Below are 27,672 nucleotides of genomic sequence, written 5' to 3'. Positions count from 1 at the left end.
GATTTTCTTGAATATTCATTGCAAATTACGTAATTTTTTTTAGTGTCAATGCAAGCACTTTTTCTCTGGGAATTTGCAAGAATGCTTTCAAATATAAAACCATATTGAGTTGTGGGCTATTTGAGTGGTTTTTTGAGAAATGCCACTAGTATTAGGTGCCAGTACAGAACATATAGGCAGTGAGAAACTTGAACAAATCAGTGTCTAGTAGAAGTGTCACCTTCATTGTCTTTTCAAGGTGTAAGGATCTTATTGTAAGTTTCCATCTAATCCCTACAGTCCCACTTCCATTTAAAGAACATTTCTGATTCTTCTAACATCTTAAGCAAAGATCTGGCACATAGATTTATGAAATGAACACTTCTTTCCACGTCTGTGGCATGATAATTTTGAAACATAATGAAGACTAGCGGAATAGTAGTACTGTTAATTGTTCCCTCTGATTTATAGTCACTTCACACTGCAGAGTAGACAGCGTATCCTGGGGTCCCATTTATTAAAGTGAAAGGACCCCATGGAATGTGAAATGGAAACACAGTCACATAAGAAAAATGTGGATTAGAGCTGTACAGCTATCAAGGTTACATAAAAATTATTTATAAAAATATAATTTAACTGCTGGTTTCAAAAGCACATTTATACATTTCAACATACACCTATAAAGTAAGAAAGTATCACATCTATTTTAGAAATGAGGAAAAGCAGGTAACGGAGTGAGACAATAGCAGGGAAAAAAGTGGAATCTTTGTAGTTTTTAAATTTACCAGATGTTCAGCAGCAGCAAAGCAGTCCAGGTTTCACTTCCTTCTCCAAAAGCTTCATGTAGATAAAAATCCACAAAAGTAAATAATGGCAGATTTGTAAAACTAGATTTTAAAAAGTATGCATTTGTATGTGATATAATCCTCTTACCTGTTTAGTAATGACATCACTTAAATTATCATGTAGCTTACCCATTCTGTAGCAAATAAGCAGTTCTTACGTGCTGTAAAGTTCTTTTGCTTTTTTTACTTAAAGATAGTGTATTCTGTCTGTGCAGACTGAACTTAGAGATTTATATTCCCATTTATTTATGTATTGGTGGCTGTAATCAGTGACTGCTTTCCAACTCAGTTGTGTAGATTGATTATGTCCCTACCAATTTAGGGAATGCACAGTTAGATTACTGGTTTGGACAGGTTTCCAAAGGTGGGTTCTTTCCTTTATTGCAAATAGCCATGAAATTCTTCCTGTCCTGGCTACAACACTGCGCTCCAAGGAAATTCAGCTCTTCCTTCTTACCCTCTTCCGGCCCATTGCATGCAGGGAGTTGGTGTGCTTTTTCTGAGAAGGAACCATCGCAGTACTGAAAGCTCAAAGTAGCATTCCGGCATGCTTATGTCCCTGTGATAAAGAGTTACTGAGCTTCAGGCTCCTTCACTTACTTTTCATGTTTGCTTATTATTTGGCTTGCAGTTTTTGTGTTCTCTGTAATTGTTTCAGTGTATTATTGTAATCTTAGGCTTTGTACTCTTGTACAAGCTTGGTTTTGATCCATTCTGCATCTCTTCCTCTGCTCCGTAAGTGCTTCAAGTGCTGTTCAAATACATCTGACACATGTACTCTGGGTTCAAACTTAGCACTTCCTTAGACAGCAAGAAGAGGGGGATTGCCCCAGTATTCCACTTTTTCCTACACGGGAAGTTCTGACTGAGTGGAGTCACTTGACTTTACAAAGTCTTCAGGAAGGGGAAACAAGAAATTCCCCTGACTCAGAGTATGTCCTGCAGGACAGGTGGTACTTGGCAGTTGTTACCATCTTTCAGGAAAGGAGGTGAACAATGCAGAAAGGCATTCTAAAGGTCAATTTAAACATACACAAATTATAATAGTCTGTAATAGTAAATGATAACAATATTAACATGTATATAGAAATATAAGTAATACATAAAATTTTACTACTTTAGAGAGAGAGAGAAACTGGTTTTGAAGCTGTTTTTCCAAATTGATGTATTTAGAGTACAGTTAACAGCAAGTTACAGAAAGCTGGGGATATCAGAAGTCAGAAACATTAACAAGACCTTTTGTATTAACATATGATGTTTGAGTTAAAAGGTCTTGTTTTGTCCTTTATTAATTCTGCATTTGAATTTGCAAACTCAATGATTCTCACAATTCTACTAATTTCTTCAGTAGCTTTTTAGTATTTTTGCATTTTTAATCCTCTTGGGATTACATTATTGCTGGGCAGTGGCTGCTTTTGTTTGGAAGAGGAGTTGCAAAGGCCAGAAACCATGCACTGGAATAAAATAGGAACAGAAGCTATGGTTTAATCTGTTAATTGGATATAGAGTAGAAAGATATTTTTATTTTTCCATTTTAATCTCTTGTTTGTGCTGAGAGGAAAAAATAGCAGTCTACAGCCCTGTGGATTATGTTAGAAGCTAGACATGTGTGGCCTTTCACTGTTCACTGAAGTGGTTTATGTACCACAGTTAAATTCCCTTGAAACACGTATGTTTTTGGGAATGAAGGTGCAGATATGTCCTGAATCATGCTAAGTTATAAGCCTACCTTTGTGTATAGCCAAGAAGGACTGGTGTTCTACTGTTATCTGACTTCCCTTTTCCTTCATGCAGAATTTTTATCAAAGCTGTGGGAAATACACTGTCCTGTTTCAAATAGTACAAAGATGCCTGTATTAGCTGTTATGTATACCAAAAGATTCAACATAATGACTTCCACATAGAATTGCACAGTCAAGCCCATACTACATAGTATTGAATTATGCATGACATTTTTAATGGTGGAACAAAAAGAGTAGCAGAAGGAAGTGCTGCAAAGGACATGCTGCCTTCACTGGTTATTAGGCACTGGTGTTCGTGCATGCAAATCCCAAGATATTCTTTGTTGAAACTCTGCTGTACTATACAAATCTAAGCTATATGGAACTAATACCTAATGAGGGAAGATTAAATAAAAGAAAACTCTTGACACAGGGAAGTCCAGAAGGCATACCAATTTACTGTACTTTAGAGAGTGAGAAATAAAAATCTTGTATTTAGTTGGATGCTGAAAGTATCAACGTGTAAATATTTACTGTACAATAATTGCGAGGAGTGGTCTTGTTTGATAGTCCACAGTGATGATCCCTGTCAGCGTCTATTCAGTGAAAACTGGGAGAATGTAACTAAAATTACTTAAAGGACAGCTGCTGCATTTTAAGAGGCAGCTGTGATCTAAAGTCAGTTCATTGAAATTCCATACCCTGTTGTATATATTTTGATATATTCCATATCCTGTTGTATATATTGGTTTCAATATAGAATTTGTGCAAACAAATCTTTGAAAGTTGAGACTGACTTAACAGACCTGCTATGTGATTTTTTGAATATCCAAAAGGTGTCAACAGAAAGCTCGGTAAGGCTTGTTGCAGTATTGATTTTCTTCCCAAATGCACCAAACACTGGACTAGGCATTTTTGAAGCCTTTTACAGTAGTATTACTAGCATAGATCAAGGTGGCATTTTCATTTTTTATATTCTAGCCGAGAAAAAGATATGTTGTAAAAAATTTGAGCTTTCTTGTTAATTTCTTGTTGCTTGGGGGTTGCCTGATTTTCTGGTTGTTGCCTGGGGCAGGCACCAGCATGATGATACCAGGATGCTTAATTCATTCACCTGGGATGCTTTCCTGTCAGCCAGAGAAGGCATCTACCCCCTGCTTCCCAGTCCTCCTCACTGCAAAAGCAAGCTTGGCTTTTCTCATATGCAGACTTGACTCTGCAGAGAGGCCCCCACCGCTCCCTTCCACTTACCTGTGGAGTTGAGCCATGTCTCACCAGCTCCCTCCTTACCAGCCTTCAGAATCCAACCATCTCTCGCAACACTGTCTGTAACTTCTGCCAGCTGCCGATGCTGTTGCTTATTGCATGCTGCCATTTCTTGGGTCATGTTGGGTGGTTTCCTGTGTCCTGTTCACTTCTCTTCACCTCAAGCCAGGCCCTAATGAGTGGCCTCAGTGTTTGCCTGCAGGCCAAACACTGACTCATTGACCTTTGTAACCACCCCTTTAAAGGTTATCTGTTGCATGATTATCAAATGGTATACGGTGCTGGAGGGACTTTTTGGGAGAACAGAAAACCCAAGGCATTTATCAGTCCTCCCCTGGAAAAATGAAAGTGTAAAACTTCTGAGATCTTGCTGCCAAGTGCATTTCATTGAAATCAAATGCACCGAAATAATTTCCTCACATCTTTCCCTCCCAATTGCAGAAGTTTCTTTTCTTTTTTTGTAGTGTTACAATGCTGTGAGTTTTACAGGGTAGACAAAGTTACCCAGGTCCTGATAGTTACTGAAAAATAGAAATGGAAGGAAAACTTGAAGGGGGAGCATCTCAGAGAGAAGCAAAAAGAAATAGTTTACTACCAGGCCAGGCTTAAAAATATTTGAAAAGAGAAAAGCATTGCCATAGCCACAGTGTTGCATTCCAGATATGCAAAGCCTGATTTTTTTTTTTTTTAAAAAAAGCAAAAAGTATTTTTCAGGGTGTGAAGACTTATGTTAAAGGTTATCCTGTCATACTAAGCTCTGCTGTATTGCCAACACAGTACTACTGTATCGCCATCAGTCCAGTGCAAACTTGATTATGAGTATTTTGATAGCCAAACTCTACTAGATCTAACTTAATTTCAGGTTCTCTAGCATCATGCAATTTATAATATCCAATTACCAAAGCTATGATGTGTTATTACCACTGGTAAAGCTACTGTCAATTTGTCTTGGCTTCACTATATGGGGTTTATTGTTATTTATTTATTTTTACTGCAAGTCACTAAGTACACTCGATTGGTTGCTATTTTAACAAGATCTCTGGAGAACTCTTCAGCGATGATGCATGTTAAGAAAAAAGCCAGAAAGCAATTTACTACCAAGCAGATACCAGATGAGTGGGCAAGAGTCCAGAGTTCACAAAAAAAACTTTTAACCATGGAAAGAGTTTGTTAGCATATGCTCGTGCCACACTTTGAAAACATAATGAGAACAAGATATGAGGCAAAGTCGTTGCCTCACTGGAGTCAGTGACAAGGTTTCTGTTGACATCACGGAAGCGATCACTTTGTCCCTTGCGTTATTTGTGGGTTAGTTAGGTACATTTCTAGCTTTGTTATGACATAAACAGTACTTTTGTCAATACTGGAAAAATTGTAATTATAGTCTGTATTTTTCTAAAACTGTCTTTTGAAAAAGTTATCAAGTATAACATAACTTGTCTTTGTGTCCCAACTTCTCATCTAATTTTTCAGTGCAAGACATACTTGGATTTGACTGGGAAAGAAATACCAAGAATAGTAGACCACTTCCATATGTGCTTTCCAAAGACAAGTGCTCCTCAGCATTTTATATTCCTAAGTATAATCTTGATGTGGTCGTAAATGTTAAATATAGGTGGTATTTTGAGACATATGATCTTCTCTGTTTCCAGGTGGGCCATGCACAGGTACAGCTCATGCCTCGTTAACCACACCAACCAAAAGATCTTGTGACTCAGGTATGTGTTTTGTGGGGGTCAAGGAATTAGATTTTTGCATGATATGTACCTGTACAGTTATAGTTTAATAGTCAAGGGGAGTAACTATATCTGATGAATGCCAAATGAAAATAAATACTGTTGCTTTGCTGTCAGAAATAGCTATATATAAAAGGATTTGTATGGCAGATAGCTCATCTCAGAGTCCTTTTAAATATAATTCCATAAATATACTGTTTTCAGTTAATATTTGTAAACGTATGATGGGAGTAATCGGTTTGATTTAAGTCTAGTTCTTGTGATAGTGTTCTGGAAATCCCCCCTTTAACTGCAAAGTATTGAATAGAAAACTGTTTTGAGTATAGTGACTTTATTTTCTGTGATTGAAGATGCAGTATAGACAGCTGACATTTGCATTAAGACTAAATTCACCTGCTTTGAGTCCTTTCAATGACTGTATTTCTACATGGAGGATATAGATGGATAATCTCTCAGATCTAGTGTTTGTAGGGACATGTTAGGTCATTGCCAGGCTGAAGTTGCTGCTTCTGCAGCAGATCTGTGAATTGAGTGAGCACTCATTCAGGCAGGGAGCCAAGGTACCTGCATTGGCTCAGATCTCTTTCAGACTTTGGTTTTGCATGGATTACGGAGAGCTCTTATGATCCTTTCCACCAGCACCACTGTGGGAAGCCATAAAGTCTTGTGCAGTGGCAGTGACAGGTGCCTAGGTAGTGATAATGTTCTAGCAGTCTGGATTTCAAAATAATTTTTGCCTATATTTGCATTTATGTACCAGTTGAGCTGTATTGAATGTGCAGAAACGAAGGGTTTTCCTGTTTGATTAAGAGCTCTTATTCTTTCAGGAGTTCAAGGTAACTTCCTCTGAAATAATTAATTCAAAAAGTGTTTTAAGTTACTGTATGTTCAGCTGAACAGTAGTTATTCCATATATGCATGTTGTTAGCTTGCAGCTAATGTGTGATGATGCAAGTTGGCTTGGTCTGCGGTGAAGGAAGGTTAAAGAGAAGCTACAGTACCTTGTACTTGGTGCAGGTGCAGACCTCTCAAGTAGTGCATGTTAATCTGTGACAATGCTGTGAGTATTGTTTGCCAAAGAACTCTCTTAAATTTGGCACTGGAAGATACTGGATCCAACTTCTCCAGAATAGGAAGACTCTGGATTTTCTTTTCTACATAGCCACAGAGGTGTACCTAAACAAGACGGAAAGTTTGCCACTGTATCCCTTGCAAACTAATCTGCTTTGCTCACAGTATTACTAAATCGTATTTTTTTTATACATTAGCTGGTTTAAGTGTGGTTTTCATTGCAGGGTAATTTAAAAGCTTTCTAGTGGTATAGATACTGAAAACTGAGGGTACTATATGAATATTTTTTTAAAATGTGCTTGTGATTAGCAAAAAGTAAGTCTGCTATTTGGAGTGTCAAATGGCAACGGTAAAAGCTCCTTAGAATAAAGCAGATGAAGCTACTGAACATGTTGAAAAGTACCCATTAAATGGCTGGGTAACTTGCTAGTTCTCTTGTTTTTGGTTTATGCTAATGTTTTGTCCCTACATGCTTGTATGTTAATCATTTGGTGTGTTTAGCAAGAAAATAAGGAGATCTTAATTTGATGCCACAAGTTTCATCTTCAGTCAACTAAACCCAATGATTTTATTACCTCAATTTCCCCAATGTTTTTTTACATTTGCTCAGTGATCTGCATATTTTGTTTGTAGTCCCTTACACTAATAAACTTGTTATCAGGAGTTACAGTTTTCTTTTCCAGCGCTTGAATTTTCAGCAAACTTTCATTTTTAAAATAAATTACCATGTTTTCAAAGTCTGCATTTGGGAATCCAGATAAATATGGGAATTGACAAGAAAACATTGGCTACAAATTATTACCCAGAAATGGTGTGACATCTTCAGGCATAAGCAGCAGACTATGTAGGTGCATATTTCACATGACATTCACTTCAGCCTAGTGTCCCTTCCTAGGAAGCTATTTAAGTGATACAAGCAATATTTGTCAATAGTAGACATTGAGTATAAGTCTCTTTTCTGTAAGTATTCTACATTTCTTCTGCTTGGAAGAGCTTTGAAGGAAGAATGTTTTGGTAGAATTCATCTGTGTAATTTTTTTCCCCCTTCAAGCATAGTTTTTCCCTAAAGTCTGCCATATATCAGCATTTGAGACAGAAAATTAGAAATTTGACCTACTTATCTTGTATGCAGGTTCCCATCAGGAGGATATTAAGGAAGACATAAACCTTTCATATTTTATTAGCATTAATGTAACCATTGAAGAAAGATCAAAACAATAAATCTGCCAAGACACAGGAAAAGTTCTCTTACAAAAAAAAAAGAGTTTTTTCCTCATGCACTTGTCAACTTGTATGCTGGAGGAGCTGTTCAGATAAAAAATTGTATTATGACACCAAATAGTGGGTTTTTTCCTCCTCTTGTTTGCCAGAACCATCGCCGTGGTAAAAAGTATTTCTATTCCAAAGTGTGCCCATAGGACAAGGATTATAATGAAAAGAAAAAATAAAGCCTTGCAATCATTAGTTTGGATGATGCCTCAAAGGTTTTTGAGAGCCAGCAGTATGAAGATTTTGTAGGAAAAAAAGATGGAACTCTGTGGTCTAGTGTATAGCTTCTTATGTATTTTGATTTGTTTTGTAATGGTTAGGTAATGTTACAATTGATGGCAAGTACTGTGAGGCTTACTCCAGTCAGCAGGGCATCCCAGATCCCATTTATATTGGGTGCCTGTGTTGTGGAAGTGCAGCACGAAGTGGCATATTACACTTTTTTTTTTTCCTACTGTACAACTTTAATGATGATTTAATACACCATTCTAAACAGCCAGATTCTAAAACATTTTCATGCAGCTTAAAGAAACCTGGAAAAAATCGGTGGAACTGTGTGAGTGCGCTCAGTTAATTTTTAATTGTGTGATAGAGAAGGTAGTAGAAACAGGCAGATAAAATGCAATAATGATACAATCAATTCATACATTATATCCATAAAGTCGGTGAGTTTTTAAGTACTTTATTTCTCAGTAGCAGTTCATGAGAAACATGCATCTTTAATATTTTGTATAGTTTATGTGCACATGTTTTATGAGGATATCTGTTCTAGATGGGTGTGGTAGCATTTATATTGTACAAGATTACAGTATCTCTCTCATTGCTCTACGCTTTTTCTAGTTTAAAATTTAAATCTAGAAGATGCAAATAGTTCTTCCACTGCTTGAACAAAACAGTTAAGCAGGTGTATGGTCCTTTCTGAAGTTTTGGATTTATTGCTGTTCTTTTACTAATGCATGTGCTTGATCATAGCGGTGCCAGAAGCCTAAATGCTTTGAGACTGAACCTGTACAATCAAGAGGACAGCCTTTTGGGACTTATAGAAAGGGCAGGCTCTGGAAATAGAAGTACACAAATTTTCAGCCAGAGCCAAACGCAAGAAATAATTACTTTTTTATGATCATTTTTTATCAATCTCTGTGTTGAAAAAAGGACAAAAAGACCTGGTACACCACTAATTAGATTTTATATTTTTTTAATTGCTCTGAAATGTTAAACTCCTGAGCAAAAAATATATGAAAGATGATTGAAGGGGGTTTATAACATTAAAACAACTTTGAGGTATGTTTCTCATTGGTGTTCCAAGGGACTTTTAAGGTGTTCTTTAGCGTTTGACTTCTGGAGGGCATTGTGTTAGAAATCCAACCTTCTTGGAGCTCTCTCACTGACAGGAAAGTGATGATAGAACAGCCTTTGAGCAGCATAATAAATCGCCCAGCCCTGGCAATAATAGTGGCCATTAGGGATGTGCTTTTTTTCCCCCCCCCCTGTTCAGTTTCCAGCTGTACTAATAGAACTGTGCATCAAGCAAGGCTGTAAATAAAAGTTATAACCTAATAGGTGGGCGTTGAAGTGGAACGGACAGGAGCTGAGGCATGGAGGCCTTATTACTGCTCATCAGCAATTATAAACAGAATAAAGTGTCCGGGACTTGCACTGATGTGGCAGGAGCTAATAGAGGCTGGGAGATGACACCGTACCATGATCAGATGATGTATGTTGATGGGTTTTTACTATCTCATCTTATTGCCCATTTCTGTGATGTGTTGTATTATCTGTTCTGTGCTTCCGTATCTATCTGGATGGACAGATTGGTTTCCTCTCCTGCTCAAAGGAGCTTAAGTTCATATACTCAAGCTTGCTTTTTTGTACATATACTTTGCATTAGTTGCCAGTACTACTTATCTAAGAGTCTCCTCAACGTGTTATGATTATTGTAGATTAAAATCCTCCTAATGGTAAGGATCATAATAGTCACATCTGTAAACAAATTTAAGGGCTTGCTGCAATTGTAGGATTTATTTTCACTATCACTTTGTTCAACATTACAAAATCACCTTCATTCATTAAAAATAGTGGATATAGTCACCTGAACTATTTTTTACACTAAATGCATCCCATGCATTTTAGACTAAATATGTTATAACCAGTGTGGTTGGAAAATCCAAAGAGGTGGGTTGGGTTTGGGGTCAATATATCAAAAAGTTTGTTAGAAGTCAGCTATAGCTGTGATGATCCTTGCCTTTGAGTTATAAAAACATAAACTGTTCCTGGGAAGGTCTTTAAGAGCTTGTTAGCACACAATAATTGGTAATATTCACAAAAAAGTCTTGATCTTTTACCTATCACAGTCTAGCACATTTCTGTGCTCTTTACTAAACCATGGTGGGAAAAAAAATGCCTTGAAATTTAGCCTGTACTTGCTTTAATCTAAAGAGAAGTTTTGCAAGCATCTTCATAGTTCATACATTAATCACTCATGCTGTTTACTTATGAAGAGAATTTTCTTCTCAGTAGTGGAAAAAATACTGCATTCAGAAATGAAAAGGTGTGCAGCAGCATGACTGCATGTGAAAAGAGTGTCTCCTATCCTTGTCTATTCAGTACAGCCAGGATAAAATAAATAGATTATTCTTCTGTCATTTTATGATATTAGGATGGGAATACTTACATCTGCCTGTTTTAAAGTACACTAAACTGAGATGAATGGAAACTCATCCTTTTCATAGTCGGTATTTCTTTCAAATTAACTTTCACACTTGTTTCCCAGGTGTTCCTTTCCTTTGCATTGCTCATAAAATGAGGAAGCTAGATGGTTGAAGTGGCCAAAGGGACAAAAAATGTAATGTGATTGTGGAAGCCCTATTTCACACATTGTATAAATGAATTAGAAATACTTAGAGACAGTGTTTTGAAGATGTTTATAAAATGTGCTAGTAATTTCTATTTAGGAATAAATTCTTTTTCTAATCAATCTGTTGAAGTCATTCATGAAGCAATTGCTGGCCTTAAGAAGTAAAACCAAATTACTGTTATGGAATAGGATAAATAGATGAATACGATAATTTACGTGCTTATTAACGTTTCCCATTTTATAACATTCTATTCCCCAGAATTGTACTAGCTCAGATAAATTCTTTTAAGAGCATGTAAGGTGGTTGTATATGATCTCCATGTTACTAATGTATCCTTTCTAAAGACAACAGGAAGACCTCAAACAGAGGATTGCTGCTTTCCCATTGTGTGGTGTATCAGTGAATCTTTGTAGTTAGCTACCTCATGCAGAAAGTGGGATTCGGTGTATGCTAGTGTGAGGGGCAGAAATGTAAACCAATTTAAACAGATTTTGATTATACAGGGGTGTATGGGTTATGAGAAGGGAGCTTTTCCTCCCTTTGGAGGAGGGAAAAAACCAACAACACAATAGAATAAAAGCATAATAATTAAAATGTATATGTGGATAGGGAGTAAGGGTTTCCTGGCCTGTATAATGTCCCAGCAGGTGCTGAGACACACAGCTCTGTACCTCATAATATTCCCAACTATCCGAGATCAGTACCATGTTGTCAGTTCATTCAGAGTCTTAAGTTTTCAAGTCCAGCATCCTAATAAAGAATGTCCTCCAGGTACTTAAAACTGTTACTCCTACCACCTTTATTTATCCTCTTAAATCTCCTAAATTCATCTTCTTTTATCTTTTGTGCTGTTCAGATATGCCCTTGAACCTTCCTTTTTCATTCTTACTTCACCAAATAACTTGTTTAAGACTTTTTTTTGGTTACTTAAGCCCATTCTTCAGCTTTCACTTGTCTTTATCTCTTGTTGCTGCTCTTGATTCAAATTTTTCATGTTTTCATTTCCATATCCTGAATCCTGTTATGAAAAAAACACATTCAAAGTAGAACAACATTTGAGGAAAATGTGCTTAGGCCAAGAGGACAGAATGATCTCTTGAGAGTAGTTCACATTGAATTGTAAGCCAGTAGGAAAATTATTTTGAATGTCAAGTTAAAGGTAGTACCAGATGATAGGAAAATAGTAAGCACTGTCTCAGGATTAGCTGTGTTAGGAAGAGTATAGCCAGCAGATCAAGGGAAGAGATTTTTCCCCTCTAGTTGTTGCTGGAACAGGAACCCACAGAGGCTGCAAAATCTTAGTCCTTGAAAATTGGACCAGGCCCCCAAGATACCTGATCCAGCTTTGATGTTTACTCTGCATCAAGCAGGAGGCTGGATTAGGTGATCCCCAGAAATCCCGTCCAACGTCATTTTTTCAATGACATGAACAGAAAACAAATATGATCTGAGTGATTAAAAGTATTTAGTCTAAGCTCAATAGCATTCATAGCACTTAATGAGGCTCTAGAAGTACAGGTGAACGTTTAGTGCCTCAAGCATTACAGAGAAGAGCCAGGAGAGAGACTCTTGGAAAGGTGGGGGAGTTGGGATGGTCGACGCAAACCAAAGAGCTGGGAGAACAGTCCTTGCAGCAGGGTTCTCAGTGACCATGAGTAGGATAAGTGAAGTGTGCTTTGGTAAATAAGATACTCTCCTGTCCTGAAAAACTGTGTGCTGCTGCCCTTATCCCTTTCTTACCACTTTTTCTCTGTGGTCTGGTTGGTGAAGTTCTTGCCAATTACAAAATTGTATGTTTTTAAGATCATTGTCTTTTAAAATTCGGATGTGACCACATCTTTGTATTAAAGTCATAGGGAATTATGACAAAGAATTTGTCCTTCAGTTCGTTGAAACAGAAGAGTAAATATTTCATTCTTTATATATATTTTGATTAAAAAGAAACAACTTTACCTTGAATATTTTTTTAGTGGTTTCATGCCATGTTTATTTCTCAGAACTATCAGGATCTCTGTGATCAGTTAACTGACCTCTGAGAGTAGGTACATAGTTATTATTAGAGAATATACATCTATCAAGCTTACATAGCATTATGCTCCCCACAGCACTGAATTCCTTGTTTCATTACTAGCATCCTCCCACAGACTGCTGGAAAGCCACTCCCAAATAACAATTGCAGCTCATAACTTTATATAAACCCTATCTCCATTAATTTGAAGGGCAAAGAAATTGGGGTTATGTCTTGCATTTTCCACCTACAACCCCTTCCTAAAATTTTATAAAAATATATATTGGAACAGGATTGGGGGAGTTTAGGGTTTACTTTCATTTTGATTGGGCTTGCCCAGTAGCAAGACAATAGGGAGAATGTCGCAAAGAATAATTGAGATCATTAACTTCAAAATCTGTGAGAACTCTGCTCCCGTCAGTGTGAAGAATTGAACTGATTTTACCTCATTGTGTTGCAGACAGCACCTTGATCTGATCTGTACAGATCAGACAACTTTCTTACTGGTATGCTTTAGAAAACAAGACACAGCTTTTTATCGTTTTAAGTTTCTTACTCCACTGGAGGTTTTTTTAACAAGTTCAGCATTAAATAACTGGCCTGAAATATATTTAAAAACACATAGGCACTTACGTTTGCTTTTTAATACTTGGGGGTTTTTTTACTGTCTTAAATTAAAACACATGTAACTTGCAGGGAGCTAATCCATGATCCTGGTACTGGCTGTACTTTTTGATGTGAGGGCAGTGCCTCAAAGGTTTCATCTGACTCTTGGGGAAGGCCTCTATTCTGACTGATGAGTTCAGTGAGCATTACACAGCTTTTAAGTACAAGTTTTGACTATTTTCCATGTAGGTATTAATTTTCATAAGGACCTTAAAAATATATGGAAGTAATTTTAGAGTCTTTTGGAAATATGCTTAAGTCTGTTGAGCATACACATGGTAAAGTGTATCTTCCTACAAAGTGAGAGTTTTGTAAATATTTGTATGTTCACTGAATCGTCATGCAAACAAGTTACCTCTTTTTCCTATTCTTGTTGCAAATTATTTTGTACATAAACTTCAGGGAATAACTAATGAAACTAACATCTTCGGGCAAAAGAGGGTTGAAAAAGACCTCTATGTACTGTTGCATCCTCTGAGTTTCATTGATCTGTTCTACTTCCCCCTATGTGTAGATCTGGTCTTTGGTTCAGATTAGTGTAGATGCTTCCCAAATATCTCCTTTCAAAACAGTAAGAACTACCCAGTAAACCAGCCTGACTTCTGATGTATTGTAGACAGCAATCAGGTGTACAGAAATTGTCTTCTTTGCCAGGGCTGCTTGTTTTTTCCCCACAAAAATCACTAGAAAAAGTAACACAATTACTTATATATTATATAAGTTATATATTATATGTTATATATATAAGTTATTATTATATATATAATAAACTGATTTTTAAGCTCTATTTAAAATAACTGAATGAAAACCAAGTGTATTTTGAAGATAGGTTAGCTGTACATTTCAGAACCTACTCTTAATGCATTCAGTATAATTTTTACCAAAGAACAAGAGATTTTTTTCCTTAACATTAATCAGTTACAGTCCTTGGAATTATAGTCTCTCATTGCAGGATTTCTGTTGGTAATGGCATCACTGAAGTTCTGCAGTTAATGACAGAGAAGTTTTTTGAAAGATAAATATTGAATTTTTTTTTTTTTTTTTCTTCACTGCTAGCAGGCAAGAGTTCTTTACCGTTCCTCTCTGAATCTGTGTCTTAGCCTTGGAAAACCCTCATTACACCAGTGGGGGGAAGGGTGTACCAAGAAAAACTCAGTGTGTGAATGAAAAATAACAGAGCAAGTAGTTTCTATATAGAACTGGTTTTAGGCTATTAGTTTGAAGAATTACCTTCCTGAATCCTGTATACCATCTGATTGATGAGGACATAGCTGGAGTATACTACTACGATTCTGAAGCAGAGCAGCACTGCTTATTTATGCACTCTTGAGCTGACTAGTGAATATGCAATATTTATAGCATTACCTATTCTTGTTAATCCAATAGTAGAGAATTTCACAAAGCATAAGAGGGCTGTCATTAAAGTCGACAAAAACAAAGCTATGATATTGCTGAATGCTTTTGTATTTCCCATTTTAGCAGCACCAGTGTAAGCTTATTTGTATGTGTTTATACATACATATTCATATATGTAAATATATGTATCTGAATATTAGCAAGTAGTCTTCAGGTGCTGTGGAATGGCCAGGATGTTCATGATTTGCCTTCATAACTTTTTCATCATGTATATTACTGTGTTACAGCTTTTTATTTCCTCCTTGTGTTTCTGTTCTTCCATTTAGCTATCCGTATTTGTGCATTACTCCTTCACCTAACAATCCTGTTCTGATTATTCAGGCCACTTTACAGTATCATTTGTTCTCCAACTTTAACTGTCACCAGAATCTGTCTTTGTCCCTCTCCTGACCCCAACCCTATGATGCCAAAATACATAATAATGAAGAAATAAGTTCAAATTGACACCTGTAAAATATTTTTTTGAAAACTAGTGAGTTTAGTGTTGTGGCCTTCTTTCTCTTCTGGCCTTTTCAAGGTTTGTTCTTTATAGTAGTCTGAATATATGAAGGGCTTGAGATGCTGTTTGTCAGCTGTTTAAAAAAAGCCAACAACCCAAAACAACTTCTCTTAACATCCTTAGAATAGTATCAAGCTTCTACAGTGTGTAACCAGTAATCAAGCCAACAGGAATTCAGTCTCATGCCTGCACACACTAGCAGTCGCTATCTGAGTATGATTTTGCTGTCAGCAGCTGTTTTTAAACATGCTCTTCAGCTGTTTACCCTTGTAGCAAGAGATGGACAGCAAGCACCAGGCCAAGTGCTCAGCAGGACTGTCCAACCTGTTCTGTTTACAAACTCATCTGTTGTGGGCTTCAGAGGTTGACAGGCTTGGCCCGTTGGTGTAATGTAGGAAAGGAACCCCATTCACTTAGTTTTCTAAATAAGCAAGGTCGTTCTTTCAGTCAGCAGCAGTAGGGGTGGCCATTGCCTTAGGAAATGTTTCAGCTAATTGAAATGCCCTAAGTTCATCCATTAAAGGAACTGTACAGTACAGGTGCCTGAATACATTTAAATATGTACTTGTTTGAATCAATTGGGCATATAAGTAAAAATGTTTGAGAAATAAATGAGTATTTCCATAAACTAAAGACATGCTGACATCAGAGAGTATGGGGGGGAGTAATGCAAGAATTTATCTATAAAACAGATGTAGTATAGGAGCCTAAATATGAGATGAAAACTAATTAGCTTTTCGCTTAATTTAGCAATAAGAAATATATTGACAAGAAAGGATAATAAGCATTTTCACACTTTTTCTAATTATAACTTAGCTAAATGCATGCAGTAGCCTATGTAGTTCACTATTTGTCATACAATTTTCAACGGGCATTTTGTTCATCTGGGTTACTGGCACTAGATTAGTCTCTTCTGTTTCATTAGAGATGGCAGTTAATAGCCTCATTAAGTTACACTGCAGTACTGTATACTTCCTTTTTGACATGATAGTACCAACAGTACAGGTTTAGAGGAAAACAAAAAAATCTGAGAGGTACAAAGGAATTAGTATATATATATATATATATTTTTTTAATTTTATTTTCCCATCCATGAATCTCATAATTACAGAATGGCTGAGGGTGGAAGGGGCCTTTGGGGACCATCTGGTCCAACCTCCTTGCTCAGAGCAGGGTCACCTAGAGCAGGCTGGGGCTGTGTCCAGTCAGGTTTTGAGCACCTCTGAGGATAGAGCCTCCACAACCCCCGTCCTGGGCAACCTGTGCCAGGGTGGGGTCTCCTCTACAGTAAAAAAGTGTTTTCTTATGTGTAAGTGGTATGTTACTAAAATTATACAGTCGTGTATGGTTATGCTCCCACACTTTTCTGTTTTCCTGAAATCGTACACTAGCAGTAATATATGCATTAATACTAATTCACACACACACACATATATATATATATATATAATTTTAACTAGAGAGTGTTAAGTTTTGAAGTTTGGTGATAAGAAACACAAATTAGCTTGATGCATGTAAACCACTGGGGGTGGGGGGCAGCTTCCTGGTTACCTAAGCAAACAAGGCCCCCGTAGTTTGTCCTGCAATAACTTCTGAATCTCTTACTTTAATCAGTTTTTACGAAGGTACTAGGGTCTTGAACACACTAATCTCACAAGCAAGTTTTATGAAAATGGGCAGCTTAATACTTGCAGGGGATACGTGTGTGACACAGTGCAAATCAGCGTCCCTGTTTGAAATAACTTGTAGCTGTGGCTGACAGCCCCTCTGTGTCAGGCCAGGGGGCTTTTGGGGAGGGTGACTGGTAGCCGGGGGACCCATCTTGCCTTGCAGCCTGTGTTTCCACTTGTCCAAATTCAAGTCAGCTGGAGCCTGTAGGCTCTGTTCCTTGCGTTAGCTCAGCCACAGCCCTACACAGTTAAGCGGCATATTTGCATAAGTGTACTTGGGTGCTGTAAGACATGCTGTCAGTGAGCCACGTACACAAGTTTTGTGATGCTCTGATGTGTTCATATTTATGTTTTACAAATGCCTCTTCTCACTATGCTAGCAAAGCGCTTGGTACTGCATGAGTTTGATTCTCCTCTTCTTCCCTCGCAACACATGCATCATATGTGCCAGCTCATTTTGGGGAAATTAGGTCATGCTATTGTTGAACTCAAAAGTACCACTTACACTCAAAGCAATACATGCTAAATTTCATTTTTTAACTGTTCCTTTAGTGTTGATTTAAAAAAACCCAACAACTTAAGCCACTGTCTGTAACAGAAGCCTTTTACGTTATCTCTACTGCAAAGGGGGATGGTGAATTTTGCTGGCAGAGTTTGAAGCACATCAGTATTTTTTGCATTTGGAATGTCTTGCAAGACACATCTTGCAAGATGTATCTCAGCCAGGCTAAAAGTTGTGGGGTTTTTTTTGTTGGTTGGTTGTTATTACTAATCAGAGCTGGAAACTACTGCTGCATGGTTTTGGTAATTGATGAGAAATAACAACTTATGTAATGCAACTTCTGGGGGTTCTTTATAGTCTCTAGAGTGAATTCATAGGGAGCATCCTGAGGCAAAGAAGCAGCTGACGGGACTTAAGTTATATAGGGACTATTCCTATGCAGTCTCCCTACTCCACATTGTCTAGGGACAGTGAGTTTTAGTGCAATTGCATTTAAATTCTATGGAGGGGAAAAAATAAATCAGTGAAATGGTGATGCTAAGGGCACTGCGATGATACTAAAAAAGAGATTGCATGGTTAAGGGTTTATGTAAGATTTTTGAGGTATCTGTAGTATTTTAAGAAAAACTGAGGTGAATTCACAAAAGAAATCAATTCGTTATGAGCACTAGTGCTTCGAAAGAGGTGTGCGTTTAGGTTTCTGACACAGCTTTGTGATGCGTGAGAGGATGAGATGTTCATCTCAATGTAAATATCATAGTTTCAAAATAACTCTTTCCACAGCATTATACAGCAACAGGGAGGAACTGAGGTGGTCGCAGTTGTCAGACTTGGCCCATAAGATGTTAATCTTGAATTTCTATCTCTTCATTAATAGTCAACAAGCAAATGGGTTTTAGAACAACTATGTTAATTGTAGGTTCATTTGAAGTAGAGATGATTTTAAATTATGATTCTGGTAAATGTGATAGGAAAGATTTGTAAAGAGGCAGTTTCCTCTAGATGAAATTTCTAATGCATAGTCAACATGCCAGGGAATTAAGTAATCCCTCATCTAAAAATTGAATAATGAAGGGAAAAAAACCACCCTAGAAATTGGCAACAAGACATTGCTCAAACTTTAGTTAATCCCTGTTATGTAGTTATTGTCTGTGACTGTGCAAGTTTCTTCATGGACAGAGGTTTTTAATGGCTCAAGCTCCTTTTAAAATAGTTTCAGAGGAGATAGCAGTGATGTTTGAGGGTTCATTAATTATTGCTCTTACTGGTGTTTGCACAGGCAGCTGAGATCATAAATGTCATTCTGTCAGTGTGATGGGTTCTTTATGAAAAGAAAAAAAAACCTGACTGAATGCCTCAAGAGCTGTCATCAAACCAGAGATTAAACAGATTCATCTCATTCTTGAAGCAAGCAGCAGTAGAGGAGGGCTCCTCTTTCTCTCACTGCTCTCCCATCTCTTCCTTCCTTCCTCCTTCCCTGTCACATTTTCTCAGCCCACGTCTTTGCTGGGCTTAGAGCTTCCCACCCTCTCCCCAAAATGCCATGAAAGAGCCATCATGATTGTTAGTGAAGCCGTGTGCATACAGCTGCAAACTTCTCCATGGCAGGAGGGTAAGAGAGTGGGATTCAGTGCTGACAGTCCTAACACCATTTGTTTGGAAAATTTTGAGGAGAGAACATGAGTAATGAAGACAAGAGCAGTGACAGTAAAGAAAAAATGTGAGTTTCTGTCCAAGACATAACAGAATTATTAAGATTCTTCTTGTTTTCAGACAAACCTACAGTTTCAATCTGTACAACTCTGCTTGTTGTTTCCAGACAAGCCTACAGTTTCAGTCTTGCTCAGCTGAATTACTTTGTTCTCTCATTTCAAATAGGAGTTTGATAGAGTAACCACAATTAGAAGAATCTCTGTCATCAGATACAGGTTAGAAGAATCCTTATGTCTTAACTCTGAATTAAAATTGCAATGGGAGAGCATCAATGGCAGTTACTCTGCTGAGCAATTTCTTTATGAAATTTTAGGGATGTCTCATCTCTCTTTTTCTTCATTTTTACAGAAAAGTTTTATTATTTTTGATATCTGCAGGTAAAAGGAAAGCGGTCTTTTTTTTTTTTTTTTCTCTCAGACTGAAACATAGAATACCAGGTTGGAAGGAATCTCAAGGATCATCTGGTCCAACCTTTCTTGGCAAAAGCATGGTCTAGACAAGATGGCCCAGCACCCTGTCCAGCTGAATCTTAAAAGTGTCCAATGTTGGGGAATCCACGACTTCCCTGGGGAGATTCCAGTGGCTGATTGTTCTCAGTATGAAAAATTTTCCTCTTACGTCCAATCAGAATCTCCCCAGGAGTAACTTGTATCATTACCCCTTGTCTTTTCCATGTGACTCCTTGTAAAAAGGGAGTCTCTGTCTTTGTAGCCACCCTTTAAATACTAGAACATGGTGATAAGGTCTCCCCTAAGCCTTCTCCTCTCAAGGCTGAACAAACCCAGCTCTCTCAGCCTTTCCTCACACGACAGGCTTCCCGGTCCTTTGATCATCTTTGTGGCCCTTCTCTGGACCCTCTCCAGCCTGTCCACATCTTTTCTGTATAGCGGGCACCAAAACTGAACATAGTATTCAAGGTGTGGCCTGACAAGCACTGGGTGGGATAATGACTTCTTCATCTCTGCTGGTGATGCCCTGGTTGATGCAACCCAGCATCCCGTTGGCTTCCTTTGTCGCTGCAGCACACTGTTTGCTCATGTTGAGCTCGTTGTCCACCAGGACCCCCAGGCCTCTTTCCACAGAGCTGCCCCCCAGCCAGGTAGATCGCAGCCTGTGCTGCACTCCTGGATTATGTTTTCCCAGGTGCAAGACCTTATGCTTGTCCATGTTGAACTTCATAAGGTTCTTGTTAGCCCACTCTTCCAGCCTATCCAGGTCTTCCTGCAGGGTGGCTCTCCCTTCTGAAGTGTCCACTTCCCCACGCAGTTTGGTATCATCAGCAAACTTCATCAGGGTACTTGTTGGGTATTTGTTGGTTTAAGTGTGATGCTAAAATGCAAGTTGAGTGTGGAAAATGTTTCTTAAAAGCAAAGCAAGAAGTAATTCTTGTTGCACAAACCATTGTTCTAAGGAAAGCCACTGTCAGTCACTGGCTGAAAGAATCCTCTACTCTGTAGCCATTTTTGATTGTTTAATAGTTCACACTGAGAATTTTCTCTTGAGTCTAGTTGCAGTACTTCACTCTGTTCCTAGGGTGGGCTTTTTTTCTGCAATCCAGGTAGTAAAGCTATGCATGACAATTTCCTTTTGCTATCAGACCTCTGAGTTTAATGTTGCAAGATTCCAGGTGCTGGAAGACTTATTTTGTGTCCTGTATTGCTCGTGTCAGTATTGTGGAAGGCAACGTGATCTGGAAGAAATGTATGCAGGACAGAATCTGAAAGTTCTGATTTCTGATCTGTGCTGTCTCCTCGCTCTTTGTACGTGCCCATCAGAAGATGTAAGCACGTGTACTGTTGGTCTGTTTTGTAATGAATATTAGCTTGTGCTCATGTGTTCAAGGCCCTGTGCAATCAGTGATCAGATAGCTGGTACTGTCCCTTAGAGTCAGGCTAAGTTTACCTCAACGTTAACACTGTTTCATTTATGGCAAAAAGATAGGCATTTTAAAAAATGAGATACCTGAATTTTAATTTCTATCATATTAACCAACTTATGTTAATATTCAATTAATCATTACCAATTAACAGGAAATGTATAATTAAATATTTTAATTATAGGACTACTAGCCTGACTCGGAGTAGCTATTTTTCTCATTAAGGCACATGGCTTCATTAACTGATTAGACACTGGTTGACTCATACACATGAATCCCTTATTTGGACTTTATTATAAGCAGACCCCTATGGTTTCCATCGGCTTAATTCAGAATGCCAAATTTGCCTCTGAGAACTACCAGAATGGCTTATGTTTCTAGAAGCAAAGATGTGTGGGAGGTGGCTACTTCAAAATAGCAGTGTGTCTGTTTCTCTGAGTAATGAATAAACTACAAATCATGTAGCTCCCCATCTCTGGCAACAAGGTGGGCTGGAACGGATTTCAAGCTGCCTGTAGAAGGATGCACCCTAGTACATTCAAGGCTAGTCTGCTTTCAAATGTCTGTGTGATAGGACTGTTGCCTTGGAGTATGAGTCGTGATCTCTGTTCAGAGAATCGGGCAGTCTGTTCAGAGGATCTTTCTCTTGGATCATCTTCTGCAGAGATTTAATTTAAGATGGGACTAGTTGTTCCATAACTGTATTAATTCATTATGCACCATTTTCATTTCCTTGTCAAGGCTCCTGCACAGCCAGGCATGCAGAGGTGGAGTGCATTACATACTGAATGTTAGTTTAGGCCTAATAGATGTATTTTGTAAGGTGTAAGTTGTAATCTATGACACTGATCAAAAAGAAGGGTGTATTGAGGCACATGTCAGATAAAATTATTGCAACTTAATGAAAACTTATCACCTGTATACTGTCCACAGGAAAGGGAACTGCTTTCTGCAATGTGAGACATGGAGACTTTGTACTTCTTGAAAAGCCAGGCACATTTTCAGCATATCTTAAGAGCAGCATGACAGAACTAAAGTAGACCCAAGTGAGGCAAGTTGTGTATTTGTAATGGCTGTAATATTGGAGTCCAACAGCTGGCAAAACACTATAAGACAAGCTCTAAAACACACTTAAGAAAAGTGGGTTAGTTTATACTGCATGTGAGGAACCAGGGAAAGTTAACAGAGCATACCCCGGAGGGAGAGGCTGGCAGGTATTCCTAGTCTGACTTCATTAGATATTTGCTCAAGGAAAGTCATGATGTTGATAAGCAGTGGAGGATTAGGTAAGATCATTGAAATAACAAGGATATGGATAATGTTTTAGCCATGGCAGTTATCTTTCCCTGGCTAATCAGGACAGCTAACACAAAGTAGACATGTTTTCCGTAAGCACAGGACACCAGGCAATGGAAACCTAAAGGTAAAAACGTGTTCAGTAGGCCACCATCCTGCCCAAAAGATATAGTTACCTTGTTATTTGTTAGATTAATGTACTTTCAAAATGGATTTACCTAATGCTTTGCTTTTCTTCCTTGATCACCATCTTGCACTAGAATATTACTGTAATCAGTCAGCAGCTTTCAGCAGTTAGTTTCCTTGCAACGCTACTACAAACAATTTAATTTTTAGTACAGTTTGGATTAAATTCATTTGCAGCTTCTATTAAAAAAAAATACAGAACTGATTCTGCTATGCACAGGTTTGGGAAGGGAAAATGTTTTTTCTAGCCTGACCTGACTCAGATTGCAGAGTGGCAGAATCTGCTGAAATCCACTGACTCTGAGATGCCACAAAAATAAGGCTTGGGCATCGCGTGTTCCAGTCAGTAATGTGCATTTCATGTGCTGTTGTATAGCCCTGGTCAATACACTCTCCATTGTAAAAGAGGGAAAAAAAAGAGAAAAAGGCACTATGCTATCTGAAGTAACAAGGTCCTGAATTTTAACTTCTTAAGGCTTTCCACACACTATTTACTTATAAGCTGAAATTTATAAAGTTATTAATGCAAATAGCATTCTGACTAATTCTTTAAAAATGGTTGAGCACTTTGAATTAATAGTGTGCATGTACAGGTTGGGCTTATTTTGTTTGGGTTTGTATTGTTCATGTATACTAATTCAGGTTTAGATTGTTACCCATGTGGAAAGAGAAGGAAGCACGGTATGGTGCTTTCATGTACTGCCTTCAGTCATAAGAGATATAATTTACATGCTGTGCCTTAAAAATCTCCCTCCTGCCCAGGGAGGAAATAGGTGAAACCTGCATTCAGTTATTTTTCATCAGCAGCCTACTTCAGTTAGCTTGTGCAGGGAGAATGAAGGTGGCACACAGGAGAAACTAAATGAGGTGACAGATGAAGCCTGCAGTTGTTTAGGATGGTGTGTATTCTCCGTGTATCTCTATATGACCCAGCTATGGCTGGAAGAAACTAATCAGTTCATTTTATATTCAGTACTGCCAGCAGGAGGGGTTCTTACAGGGAGCAAAGATAATTTGTCCTTTACTTGATGCTCATTTTGATTGTTAAGAAAATGTGTACATGCAATAGAATGGGAAGTATCACACTGCTTGGTGATGACCCCAGCTGAAAGCAATATACCTTCAATCTGCCCAAAGGGATGCCTCAGCAAGGAAGTTCTAATATTTTTCCTAAAATATTTGTTGTGAATACAACAGATTCACAGTCGGAGAGTGAGGCTTCTCCTGTGAAACGGCCACGGCTACTGGATGACAGTAATGACAGGCCTGAAGAAACCAGTCGATCCAAACAGAAGAGTAGACGCCGATGCTTCCAGTGCCAAACAAAACTGGAGCTAGTACAGCAGGAACTGGGATCATGTCGCTGTGGTGAGTACTGTTTGTCAGTAGCGTCTGGCTTTCCAACGCAGCCGTGATTGGACCCATATCAGAGGTAGAAATACAGAGAACACTTGCATTTTTTTTTTCTTTCACAGATACTTTAAACAGAAGCTATAGCTTCCACTGGTAGCAAAAAGTTATAATTAGTTCCTGTCTAATTTCCCCTTTAAAACTTTCGCCTTGATGTGCTGCCTCATCTCAGGAGATCTCAGATGTTAATGAATTTAGCTTCAGAAGTCCCTGTAAGGCAGGAGAGCATCATACCCACTTGACAGGAGAAGAAACACAAGGCACATCAGTAAATACGCAAAGATGACAAGGTTTCTACAGAGCTTAAAGGAACATAGGTCAGCATCTACATTCTGCATTTTATAATTACGTTGTTATTAAAAAGTTAAAACCATAAAAAGCTCTAACTGAAAATTCTTTCATTCTCACAGTTAGCGGTTGGGGGTGGGGGGTGGGAAGGCTTGTTGTTCATCATACACTTAAAATCATCCAACCTGGCTTTTCCAAAGTTGATGATACTGTTCAGCATGTTGAATTGAGGATGATAATCTCATGCAGACAGCTAATTTGGGGTTTCATATTACATGCAAATAATCTTTCTGAAACAATAATTAATGTGACTGGATTCCAGAGGAGGTGCTCTCTCCTTCATGGAACAATTGTGTTCATAACTGGTTTAATGTGCTCATCAGACCCAGTGATAATGCACATGGTAGTTTTACCTGCTGATTATTTTTTTCATATAATCATGTATTGAAATCTTACACTTACACTTTCTGACCATGCTTGTATTGATAAATTTGGAGAAGTTTGTTTAGTTTATTATGTGTCAGTAGTGGGATAATTTTGAAAGGATTTGCATAGATGACAGATGCAATTGACATTGTATTAAACATTGTATTAGATTGTTTTCTGGATAGAAGAGGAGAGAAAGGATTGGCTAAGCTAGTTACAGAGACCCAGTTAATGAATTCTATTATGTTGAATACCTAATATCAAGTGAAGAGAAGCAATAGAAAGCTACAAAGATTCCACCTTATCCTTTGTTCTTTTCTTCAGCGTCTACCTGTCTTCAACCTTTAGAGATTACTGTTGTGTGTGCTCTTTTGGACATGAGACAGGCTTTGTTTCAGAGCATTGCCACAGAACTAGCATATCTTATCTGTGAAGCCACCAAACATGAAATCAAAAGCTGTAATGTTGAAGTACTTGTTATGGAAATCACATGTCAGGATACTTCGAAGTATCCAGTAAGGTTTTATCAAACCGAAGAAATTCGGTACTATCAGTGACAGAGTTTGGTATGGCTCTTTCTGCTCAGCGTGGTAGAGGCAGGTGTTTCTGCTCTTGGTCTGCTGCAGTCACATATCAGATGATTGAGGCTGCTGACAGGTACCTGACTGAAATAGAAGAATCCTCCCTAATATTGGGACCAAGAAAGTTTTACAAGTTGGAGAGAACTGGAGAAAAGATGATTTAGCAATTCTGCAAAATTGAAGCTATGTAAGAGCAATGAAGTTGAAAGCAACTTCCACTGATTAGTAACGTTTTTAAAATTATAAAATAAGACCTGCCTTTTTTTCATAAACTGGATGACAAATAGATGTAGTTGGTTCCTCTCAAGTTTTCTTGAAGTAGTTCCATAATTCAACACTGTTGCAATATAAATGTTCTAGGAATTATTCTTTAAATTGTTTCCATTGGATATATACAGCTTTATGGAAATACTTCTGTTAAAGTTCATAAAATGTGTTGTTAAAACATGAATGTGAAACAAAAAATTCTGAATTCCTCAGTAACAAGTGAGGCAATGAAAATTTGCATTCCTATATTACATCCTGTATACGGTGTATAATAAACATTTATATTCCAAACATCTAATGAGAGAAGTGGGAGGCAGGAGTCTATTTCCACATTTACAACATGGCTGAAAAGACTGGAGATCTTTGGTTTATCCATGCAGCCGTAATGTTTCATGAGTACTGTATTCAGTGCATATGTGTTATCTATAATTAAATGCTCTTATGTGATGTGAAAGTAGGCATACCCTGCACTACTTACTTTTAATAGTGATATTAATAAGAAGCAAACAAATCCCTACCACTGAGCAACACAGATCATCTCAGTTTCACATCACCTAAACTGCTTTACCCCAGTACACATCAGCATGTAGCTTTTGTCATTTTTAAAGAAGCTGCCTTAGAAACCATTCTCACTAACTATCTGTAAAATTAGGTTGCTTTAGATCATGAATGACAAGCCAGATCAGAAACCTTGGAGACGGGGTGTTTGGAAATGGGACAGAATATGTATGTTAAAATCTCATTCATTTAAAATGTTTTCTAAATTCATATGTGATCAGGTTATCCTTTTTGTCATAATACGAATGCATGTTTAACTGGAAGTGTTGGAAATATAATCAACTGGTGTAAAATAAGCATGTATACTCTTCAAAAGTAATGGTCAAAGTAGAACACTGTTTGATCTGGACTTTGGGCCACTGTTGTTAAATTCATTGGCATCTTAATCCTTAACTGAAGCAGTGGGAAGAAACCTCAACTTTAAACATTAAAAGAAATTCTGATAGTCAGAATTGATAAAAAGGCAGATGTGATCTTCTTTTGTGTTTTGCTTGGATGTAAGGAAAAAGGATTAACCACATAATATTTATGTTGTTCCGAAGCGCTGTCTGAAACACAGTTGTTAAAATCCAAATTAACTCTTTAAGACTCCACCGAACATCAATTTTATTGTTTGCTGTTAGACATCTTCTTGTCCTAATCTTAAAAGTATTGAAAATCATCTCCTTTTTTGCTGATGTGTCCTGGTGACCCTTCCAGTGAGATTTTTAGTCAGACATAGTGGAAAGAAAAATCTATACGTACTGGATGATATGTTAATATAGACATACCTGCAGATATTAATCCAGCATAACTGGGATTTGTCCAACAGGGACTTGTCCCCCCTTTTTAAAAGGGGACAGAGAGAACGGGCTGCTTCTTTACACCTAAGGCTTTACACGAAATTCTGACATCTTTGGGAAACTGCTGTTTTGGCTCTACTGTCTCCTGTGAGACCTGTCCAGAGAGGTGATGCTGCTGAGCTTGTTCCGTTGACACTACATGGGATTTTAGACAGATTTGACACTGCTGCAGGGTTTTGCCATGAAGAAAAACAATTCACCACTGAGAAGGGAGTTCCAATAAGGGTTCTTCAAATTCAAACACAACATTTTTCAGCTGTAAAAAGATTTGTTTATTTTCATACATGCATACTCTCAAGATGTTTCTTCATTCTGCTTCCGCTCTGTACAAGTTATTAACCGCTGACAAGAAATTCACATCTCATAAATAATGCTTAAGAGCCATTGCTATATAAATTGAATGTGTTATGAATTGTGATGGGCCTTTTTGTAGTGTTCTGTGCCTGAAGCAGGAAGAACAGAGGATGTAATTTTCATTAATTTCTAATGAGGTGCCAATTAAAGGCAAGGAAGGAACTCAGAAGGGAAGAGTCACAGAGCTCCCCTGAATCCTGTACCCTGGGGCTGTCAAATGAGCATGCTGCCAAGCCTCCTCTTAAAGTTCCAGTAAATTACAAACTCATCCAGAGCACACACAGACAAATTCAGCTTCCCTTTGATCTTCAAAAGAGCAATTTGTAAGACGAGTTCTGAGCCTTTTCACACAGCAACTGGGGGAAGTGATAG

The 27,672-nt window shown here is 37.9% G+C and overlaps 1 protein-coding gene across 3 annotated transcripts in view; it reads left to right on the top strand.

The window, feature by feature from the left end:
- ZFAND3 (zinc finger AN1-type containing 3) overlaps nucleotides 1–27,672 on the top strand; it is a 140,888-nt gene that overhangs the window by 94,602 nt on the left and 18,614 nt on the right. For 2 of the 3 annotated variants that reach the window (XM_074818134.1, XM_074818136.1), the window contains 2 exons: nucleotides 5,464–5,529; nucleotides 23,772–23,942. In XM_074818134.1, the coding sequence (XP_074674235.1) occupies nucleotides 5,464–5,529; nucleotides 23,772–23,942 (237 nt within the window). Of the gene's footprint in view, nucleotides 1–5,463; nucleotides 5,530–23,771; nucleotides 23,943–24,049; nucleotides 24,304–27,672 lie in introns of those variants that run through there. The other variant, XM_074818137.1, reaches the window with a different exon arrangement.

The sequence above is a fragment of the Strix aluco genome, chromosome 3 (genome assembly GCF_031877795.1).
Source record: "Strix aluco isolate bStrAlu1 chromosome 3, bStrAlu1.hap1, whole genome shotgun sequence".
NCBI lineage: Eukaryota > Metazoa > Chordata > Aves > Strigiformes > Strigidae > Strix > Strix aluco.
This window is presented reverse-complemented; position numbering and strand designations above follow the sequence as displayed.